The 9,929-nt window shown below is 46.1% G+C and overlaps 1 protein-coding gene across 4 annotated transcripts in view; it reads right to left on the bottom strand.

Annotated features, from left to right (window-relative positions):
- Positions 1 to 3,047: 3,047 nt before the first annotated feature.
- The window catches only part of CDS2 (CDP-diacylglycerol synthase 2), a 56,489-nt gene continuing 49,607 nt past the window's right edge, over positions 3,048 to 9,929 (bottom strand). For 3 of the 4 annotated variants that reach the window (XM_004433777.3, XM_014790095.2, XM_087445575.1), the window contains exons 10-13: positions 8,954 to 9,106; positions 6,412 to 6,531; positions 5,861 to 5,964; positions 3,048 to 5,598 (exon numbers count right to left, since the gene is read on the bottom strand). In XM_004433777.3, coding sequence (XP_004433834.1) covers positions 5,466 to 5,598; positions 5,861 to 5,964; positions 6,412 to 6,531; positions 8,954 to 9,106 — 510 coding nt within the window. In that variant the 3' untranslated portion in view covers positions 3,048 to 5,465. The remainder of the gene's footprint in view (positions 5,599 to 5,860; positions 5,965 to 6,411; positions 6,532 to 8,953; positions 9,107 to 9,929) is intronic. The other variant, XM_087445576.1, reaches the window with a different exon arrangement.

Here is a 9,929-nt window from a genome sequence, read left to right as displayed (position 1 = left end):
CCTTCTGTCAGCCTGGCCTCAATGAAGCTCAAACCACCCTGATGCTGTAGGCGGGTATTAAGGTTGGACTGCTTCTCTCAGGACAGTGTGGTCACCTTCTAGACCTTGAACCCCAGGCTGTGTGCAGGGCGGGTGGCAGTGTGGTGGCTAAGAACCCAGTCTCTGACACTACACCAACTTGGGTTCAAACCACCAGCTGAGTTCAACCAAACTAACTATGTGCCAGGCACCGTGCTAACTGCTTGCATGCATTATCTCATAAAACCCTCAACAATCCCACTGGGGAGGTGCTATTACCAGACCCAACTGAGCCCGAGTTGCACCTGGTAACCTGCCCAGACCTCAGGTTACTTGAGCCCAACATCTATCTTCTTAACTTCAGTGCTTGGCCTGTCACGGTGCCTCAGTTTCCTCATCTACAAAATGGAGATGATACCAAATCAAAGGTTGTTTTGTGGATTAAAAGAAATAATGTATGTCAACCCTTAGCACTGTGCCTGGCACATATTAAGCACTATTACTATTATTGCAATTATTATTAAATAACACACTGCTGGTAACTTATTGGCTCAACAATAAAACGAAATGGAGCCTCAGCAGTTAGGCATTTGGTGAGAGGGTGGGAGAGGGGACAGGGTTTTCAAACAGCCAAGGGATTTGAAACCCACTGGCCATTAAAATCCTTGATGTCACATATTCTGTCCCTCTATTATCATACATCATCCACATCTTCTAAAAACCCCAACACTCTAGCATCCAAAGTGTAGCTCCCAAACTGCCCTCACAGCTGAGATCTCTTTGCCTTTGAAAACATGCAAACAGTAAAAGCCTTACTCAATCAAGAGGCAGCCCTGGCTAAGAACAGCCTCGACCCACCTGAGAGCCCAGGGGAGTAAGGTCACTGCTGGTCAACCTGAAAAGGGGGTGGGGAGGCAGTGCTGGGAGGAACAGAAAGATGGGGCCACTTTCAAATGACACAGGCAGTCAGCAGCTGGACTGTTCCTGAGAATGGGGTCCACCTTCTGTAGGGGATGTGGATGAGCAGAGGAGGTCAGCCTAGAAGAGGCCTTTAAATTAGGCTCTTTCATCACCATTGGTCCAAACCCCAGCACCCTGTGTATGTCATGCACCCACCCAACAAGGGAAACCAAGTCAGGAAGTGGGAGCTGTTAAATCTGGAAGCTGGGGCAATGGTGTGGAGGGTTATCAAGGGAAAAGGAAGTCTGTTTTGGCCAAGACAAGGACAGATAACAAGGCTCTGCCCAAGAATCAGCCCCTCTCTTCAGGGAGCTGATGGTTTGTTCCAGCTGCTCTTTTGGAGCCCTGCTGCAGACAAGCAGCGTCTGCTCACGGTTCACTGTCTCATGACATATCTCCAACAGCCACCTGGACATCCTCTTCTTCACCTTTCCTCCCCTCCCTGACTATGGAAGAACAGGAACCCTGGGTCTAAGTGATGTTGCCCTTGCCTACTCCACTCCACCCTTTTCTCAGCACACGATCACAAGGTGGGCACAGACGGGAGATACTCCAAAAGACAAAAGGCAATAATGCCTAAGGCATTAGCGACACAGGAAGAGGTTTCAGCAATGACCTATCACATTTGCTCAAGTAATGAAAATCTACTCCCTTGGAAACCAACCCGGGCGGGCTTCTTACGGAGCAAGGCCACTGCTGAAGTTTTCCAACAGTGCCGCTCTTTGCCCTGAGCCCTTCACATCCTCCCCCGCCCACCCATGTCAACAGTGGGGATGCTCCTGAGCCTGCTGGGGACTCAGTTTGAAGATCTGAACTCAAGGATCCATTCAAATCAGCCTCCAGCCAACTCAGCAACTAACTTAGACTCAAACCACGGGGTCTGTTTTAGTCTCGCTTAAAATATATTTTTGGAGGGGCTGGCCCGGTGGCGCAAGCGGTTGGGTGCGCGCGCTCCGCTGCGGCGGCCCGGGGTTCGCTGGTTTGGATCCCGGGCGCACACCGACGCACTGCTTTGGCAAGCCATGCTGTGGCGGCGTCCCATATAAAGTGGAGGAGGATGGGCACGGATGTTAGCCCAGGGCCGTCTTCCTCGGCAAAAAAAGAGGAGGATTGGCGGATGTTAGCACAGGGCTGATCTCCTCACAAAAAAATATATATATATATATTTTTGGAATCTTCTTGCATAATATATGTCAAGCTACAGGATAAGAAGCCCAGTAGGAAAAAATAAATACCATAAAAAGGGTTTCAAAGTCCACCTGTGAAGGTTAAAAGTTATAATTTGCCCCTTCTGAGAGACACTAGCTTCAAACATACATTATAGAATTCTACAATACTAAGAGTAAATACGTTTTAAATATAGTTATACTACAGCTACTAAAATGCTCAGAATATGAAACAGGCAAAAAATAATACACATAAATAAGGCCCAGGCTGCCTTAGAGGGTTTCGCTTTCAGGAGTAAAACACAAATGTGTACTTTTTCAATGCTGAGCGCAGTTACGGCGGTGGCCTGCGCACACAAAGGGAAAAGATTCAGGTGTCCTGTGAATGGTCCCAAGTAGAACCCACAGGGAGGACGCCCAGGCTCAGCCCTCCGCAGACACTCCCTGGTTTCTGTGCCATTCTTGGTCATCAGCTCATGTCACCAGTTATGAGCTAACTGCAACTTAAGCCCTCACCTGGTGCACAGGTCAGGCCTCCTAAGCTTGAGGGAAGGAATTCTGCAAAACTTCAGGTGCACTCGTGCCACTTCCTCAAAGGCAAGTGGGGCTGGGGACGATCTAGTCCTTGTCCTGGCAGGCGGAGTGCAAGACGGAATCAGTCTTGACTCTACCACATGACCCTGGGGAAGCTCTCTCCCCTCTCCGGCCCTCAGCTTCCTCACTGGGAAGGTGCTCACGACTCTCGCCTGAGGTACCTCAGAAGGCTGTTGTGAGAATGTACAGGATTCAAATTGGAAAACACAACAAAAATCTCTAAATCAGGACTGCACAATATTAACAAATACAAAAACAAGTGGGAAACAAAATCACGCACGGTAGTGAGAAACTGAATTCACAAGGGAGTGCCCACAGTTTCAGTCACATTTTATTTCTCATACACACAAAACAATGGATCTGAAGCAAGTTATGCTGTTCATTAACATCTGCACAGGTGTATGTTCAAACAGTCTCGAATCTTATCTGTATGATGAAATATCTTCAATAAATGGGAGAAAGAAAACCACTGCGCTATATAGACACAAGGTGGTGTTGCTCTCCAGGCTACTCAACTAGAAAATTCCTTATTTCACCAGAAAGCATGTGGGGAAATCAGAAGAAAATATACCCAAGCTGACCCTCTCGCCTTCTTGCTAGCAGCTCTGATGAGCATCCAGCTTCAGTTTCCCAGCATCCCAGGACCCCCCAACAGTGACCACTTCCACAAAGGAATGTGCCAGGCTCCCTGATTCCAAAGGCAGCCCTATTCAAGAGTGCCTCTCTGCTGCTGGGCCTTAGCAACCAAGGACCCCACGATATGCCCAAAATGGGGCAACAGAGACAAATGAGGTGCCCTTCTGTCCCTGGTTTGGGGAACCAAGTTCACTCTTCAATAAGAAAACTGATTCGTTACTAATCGTCTCCACTGTTGCTGAGATACTGACATCATAAGGACAAGCATTTAGAAAAGGCCTGAAAGCACCTGCTTTTTGGGTGCCCAGGACATGACAACACCCACAGCAGCCCATGACATGAACTTGCTCAGCCAGAACCACGGAATGCTGGAATTAGAAGATAGTTCAGAAAGTAAGGACCCAGAGAGCGATGCACCCTGCCCAGGGTGACAGAGCCAGGACTGAAACCCCTGTGCAAAAATACATTTTGTTTTTAAGGGGCCCTTAGAGGTGAAAAAGAAAAGCCAAGTGTAAAATGGAAGGAAAAGCTCAGAAGGAGGGTGCCTCAATGCTGCCTGCATGTGGCGGTCACGCAGTGATTGTCAGCTGATACGTCGAGAGGGGTCTGCCTTGAGCTGGACGCTCCAGTGGTCTGGGCTGACTGTGGGCTTTCAGGGAGGCAGGAAGGCTGATTTAAACAGAAACAAAGCAACCAGCACCAGACCAAGGTGCCAAGCAAACCATTACACCCTAATTTGGCAAGAGGAACAACCGTGGCACAGAATAATTTAACACATTTGGGCACCAAGTTCTCTCTCCTGCACTTCCTTACTCGTTGTCCCAACAAAGAACTTGTCTTCCCAAAGTCCACCCCTGTAACTAGGAAGGGAAAAAAATAAATCACAGTTTAAAAGAAAAAGGTCCCCTAGTAAAATACAAACTACATTTAAACTGGTCACATTATATAAAAAGTGTGCATTTAATCTTCACAACAGTCAAATCTCTAATCGGGTTAGGTTTTCCAGAGTTTAAAGCAGGACTTTGTGGTTTCAGTGAAGTCATGGTACACTTGAAATCACTATAAGAAATAAGTGATTTTTAAAACACACACAGATACACACTTGCCTTAAGAGTAATATATATACAACACAGCAGCTACATGGGTGGTCGGTCAGGCAAAAGGTGCAAGAACCAGAAGCCCTCTGCCCCCTGCCTAACGGGAAAGCCCCCAGGAAGGATTCAGCAGCAAATCTACAGCACAAAGGTGAATGGCATCGCCCCCGAAAAGACACGGTTAGCTGGACTGCCCTACAGGAGCCACCTGACCCTAAAACCTGTGGGAAAGGGCTCGGTTACAGTACATTCTACTGCACACACCTGAAATATTACAGTGTGGTTTTTTTTCCCAGACTATTATAAATAATTTTTCGTGCTTTCTGAAGAAAACAAAAGCTGAAACCTTCTTTCAGTGTGTGATGAAGTAAGGTGAACCCATATCAGAAAGCAGAGCTCATGCTCCGCAGGATTTTGTGTGGAGAGAATGCTTATCTGATTAATAAGCCTTCATCCTTCCGGCCTGGAAAAGGCAACCCTCCTGCAGCTCCAAGCCAGGGATTATTGAGAAGCCCAGGTGATAGCTCTCCAGCAGCAAAGACATCCAAGCCATGCTCCTCTTCCCTGCTCGGGGGCAGCTACCAACACGGCAGGGGTCCCCTGAACTGTCGGACACAGATGTATGTCCACTCTCTGCTCGAGCCCAGAAACAGTTCAACTGATTGCAGCTAGAAGCGCCAAGCAGATGCTCCCGAGCTGGGCAACACTGTCTTCTCGGTTGTCAAAAACTTTTGTTTAAAAAACACCATGGTTTTACCTCTGTGACTTCTTTCCAACTCAAAGCTATAGTTTACTCACAACCCAAATCATAAGCACACAGACTGTATATACAGATTTCTTTTTAACCCACAAATAAAAAACACTCTACAAAAAAAAAAAAAAAAAAAAAAGACAGTGAGTTGAAGCCTTGTCATCATCTACGTCACACAGCTGGGCTTGCCTTGGAGCCCTGCCCCTCGCTCGGTCCTGCTCCTGCTCTCCCGACCCTGCGTGGCCCCTATTCATCCTCCGTGGCGGCCATCAGCATCCCCTTGTCGGTTAGGTGAGACTTAAGCGTGTTGAAGATGTGGAGCTGCTGATCTGGCCGCAAGGTCAGGAACTGCTGAATCAGCTTGCTCGGATTCGGGCCCCTGGAAAGGAGAATGCAGAAACAGCACTGAGCAGGGGGCCCAGCAACTTCTAGGGCCTGATTATCCAAGTGGCTGCTCCCCCTCTCTGGATTCTCTACTAACAGAGGGTGGGGGGGGCCTCACAGAATCCATAAATAGTAGCAACTGAAAACTGCTTTCATATTTGGGATGCTTTACACTCAAACTGAGATGAAGCTAAAATTCTAGATTTTCACCATACTTAAAAATCCACCTACTATGTTCAGATGGAAAGGCACTGTACCTGATAAAACTGGCGATGTACACATTGACAAAGGTGGCCATCAGATACTGGCAGTCAAAGCGATCCATGATGCCTCCATGGCCAGGAATGGTGTTGGCAAAGTCCTGTTAGAGGCAGGGGAGGGACTGGTGAGCCTGGGCTCAGCCAAGATCAAACCCTGGCCTGTGGTCCCACCTCAGGTCCAGCTACTATCCCGAGTAGCCGAGGGCAACAGAAAGTGAGAAGTAAGCAGTGGTTCAAATGATGAGGCTATAATAGGACACAATCTTACTAAACTACAAAATGCTTCTTTGGAAGAAAGATACAAGATATATTAACAAATAAACTGAAAATCCAACTACTGAATTTTTTTGAAAACATTATATTTTCATTTAACCTGCCTAAATTCTCTGCATGGAAGAAGAGCACACACTAATAGTCATGGTTTATAGCCCAGTATTTTGAAGCGGGTGGTGGGTGACGGGGCAGGACAGGAGGAAGAAGACAGGAGATGAGTGAAGAGGCATCTGGCTGGGAGACAACGAGAAGAACAAAGAATAGGGTTTTCCTACTTTGATTTTAAAGGCTCGTTTGAATCCACTTGCGAAGAATCCTCCAAAGGGGCCGATGAGCGAGGCAAAGGTGGAGAGGGCAATGCTGTGAATCTGGAAGGGGTACATCCGGACTGTTTTCTGAGAAGAACAAAGGAAGTAAAGGTCAAGATGCCTACAAGCCAGCGTCATTACTTGTTAACAAAAATAGCTCTTTATGAAACTAACTATATTTTCCCCAAAAAACCAAATAGGTAAGAAGACTGGATTTTTTATTTTGTAAATCTCTAATGTCTGGCTTAAGAGAAGACATTAAGGTATTCTGCATTCAGTCTGTTGTGATATGTTGCTTTAGTTGAAGTCTATGAAGAAACTCCAGCTTTACACAGATACGTCATTGAAAAAAGGAAGAATATCTTAGAACTGTCTCTTCAGAGAATTGTGGGTATTCTTCTTTGACACAACACCAGAACTTGACAAGTGGTAATTTCTTAAAAATCTGGTGCAATATGGAATCTGAAATCCCACCAATAAACTTTCTGTACTCTTATATTAAAACCCATCAGTCTATCTTGCACTTTGAATGGATCTTTTACCCAAGCATGACTGTGCAACACCATGCATTGGCCATTTCAAAAATACTGGTTCAATGAGTCACGTAAATCTTCCAAATAGACACATTTCGCAATACCATGTCAAAACATCGTATGTTAAAATCACCATCAATCTCACCAGAAAAGCATGTAGGTATTAGGAAGCTATCAAGCTCACAGTGGCAGGTATATGCTTTCCAAAATTCTAATTTTCACTTGAAAGTCAAATTTTCTCATTGGTAACAGTTACTGTCAGTTGTTTTCCCTGAAGTGACAGGCTCACTTTGTTCATTTTCAAGAAAAACGTCTGCCGAATATCCCAGTCTGAAAAACTATAGTTTGTCAGTTCTTTTCAAGTAAACATTATGTTCCTATAAAAAAGCAGATAGTCCAGCTCAAAACTAAAACAAGTGTACACATGTTCTGCTTTTAGGAAAGCACTGGACTTCAGTATTTAGCAGAAGCATTTTATGCATACTTTCCACTTTGGTACAGAGTATTACAAAGGTGTGTACTCAAGAGTCAAGATTCAACTACAATGAGATATCACCTCACGCCCGTCAGAATGGCTATAATTAACAAGACAGGAAACAACATGTGTTGGAGAGGTTGTGGAGAGAAGGGAACTCTCATACACTGCTGGTGGGAGTGCAAACTGGTGCAGCCACTATGGAAAACAGTATGGAGATTCCTCAAAAAATCAATGATAGAACTACCATATGATCCAGTTATTCCACTGTTGGGTATTTATCCAAAGAACTTGAAAACACCAATTTGCAAAGGTACATGCACCCCTGTGTTCATTGCAGCCTTATTCACGATAGCCAAGACTTGGAAGCAACCTAAGTGCCCATCAAGGGACGAATGGATAAAAAAGCTGTGGTATATATACACAATGGAATACTACTCAGCCATAAGAAACGATGAAATCCAGCCATTTGTGACAACATGGATGGACATTGAGGGCATGATGCAAAGTGAAATAAGTCAGAGGGAGAAGGTCAAATACCGTATGATTTCCTTCATTAAGTAGTAGATAATAACAACAATAAGCAAACACATAGGGACAGAGATTGGATTGGTGGTTACCAGAGGGGAAGGGGGGAGGGAGGAGGGTGAAAGGGATAATTGGGTACATGTGTGTGGTGATGGGTTGTAATTAGTATTTTGGTGGTGAACATGATGTAATCTATGCAGAAATAGAAGTACAATGATGTACACCTGAAATTTTTACAATGTTATAAACCAATGTTACTGCAATAAACAAAAAATTAAAAAAAAAAAAAAAAAAAGTCAAGATTCAATAAAAATAATTTTACTGTTTTATCAAAGATACTCAAGAGGAACTGGCTTATTTTTACTGTAAGTGTGTGGCATGAAGAATCCAATGACTCAGTCCACTTTGGTGCCACTGTCTTCACGCATGCTAAGGTGCCAACAGGTTTACCCACCACTGCTTTTGCACCATTGTGGCAAATGTCAATAAAATGAAAAAGGCAGGGCCGGCCCGGTGGCTTATTGGTTAAGGGCGCGCGCGCTCCACTACTGGCGGCCCGGGCTCGGATCCCAGGCGCGCACCGAGGCACCACATCTCTGGCCATGCTGAGGCCGCATCCCACATACAGCAACTAGAAGGATGTACAACTACAACATATAACTATCTATGGGGGCTTTGGGGGAAAAAAAAGGAGGAGGATTGGCAATAGATGTTAGCTCAGAGCCAGTCTTCCTCAGCAAAAAGAGGAGGATTAGCATGGATGTTAGCTCAGGGCTGATCTTCCTCACAAAAAAAAAAAAAAAAAGAAGCCCTCTCCACTGATGAGGGTCTTCTATAAAAAAATTTAAAAAAAAAAAAGTGAAAAAGGCAAATAACATCATTGGGGAGGGAGGAAGGAGTGGTGAAGAGGGGGCTCTCTCTTTGTAGTCACTATCCAACCACGGACAGTTCACCCCATGTGAGTGGCACATACCCAGCCAAGGAGCGACTGGATCACCCCAGGAATGTTGTACTCCTGCAGGCGAAACAGGTACGAGGGCTCACAGTCCACAGTGAAGCTGTTGGTGTCATTGTTGTACTCCACGGGGCAGACAAAGCATCTGTACCCAGACATCACATAGGACAGCTGAGAATGAAGAACAGAGAGACGGGCAAGGGAGACAAGTTCCAGCCATCCTGCCTGGGTAGCAGACACCTGGTTTGACCACATTCCTATGCACTAAATCAGAAGTTTAGGTTTCAACACATGTGTATTTCACCTGAATTTGGGGGGGAAAAAAAAAATGGTTCATAGCCCACTGAGGTCTCACACACACTTGCCCAAATACCCAGGTCCTGAATAAATGTAGGAAAGACCTGAAGGAATTTGAGCAAAGAGCTACAAGAAGTTTCCCCCCATTTAGGGGAGCTATGGTCCATTTTTCTTGGGATCTATAAACTTAGCGCTGACTGGAGGCAGGCTGGGGGAGTGGTAGAATGAGAGGCAGACAGCCGGGAAGAAGGCTGAAGAGCAATAAAGTAGGGGAGTCAGCAACGAAGGACAGCTGGACAACGCTGAAAAAGGAGAGACTGGCCTGAGGGTCGGAGCAGGGAACGGTGCTCTAGAAAGGGCTGGAAGATCATCCACCTCCAAGCAGGGCACATAAAGGAGAAAATCTGAGCTGAGTGGCATATCTCACCTCACCTCTCACTCTCAGGTGCCAGTCACCCCGACCCTGAGATATCAAATGCCTGGACAAGAATGCCACCTGCTGAGTGTCGCCATGCCTCAGCATGAAAGGAGTATGAGGTGTGCACACCCCCAGCTCCTCAACTGCCAAGACTCTGCTTGAGAGCTGGTGGATAAAGGACAGAGGGCGCTGCCTGTGCCAGTTACGGAGTGTGCCATGCTCGTGCCCCTCTGCAGGGCGAGGTTACCATTCAACAGGACAGAGTCCTTGGCCTCAGGC

This window comes from Ceratotherium simum, chromosome 21 (genome assembly GCF_057802395.1).
Source record: "Ceratotherium simum simum isolate JZ-2026a chromosome 21, ASM5780239v1, whole genome shotgun sequence".
NCBI lineage: Eukaryota > Metazoa > Chordata > Mammalia > Perissodactyla > Rhinocerotidae > Ceratotherium > Ceratotherium simum.
This window is presented reverse-complemented; position numbering and strand designations above follow the sequence as displayed.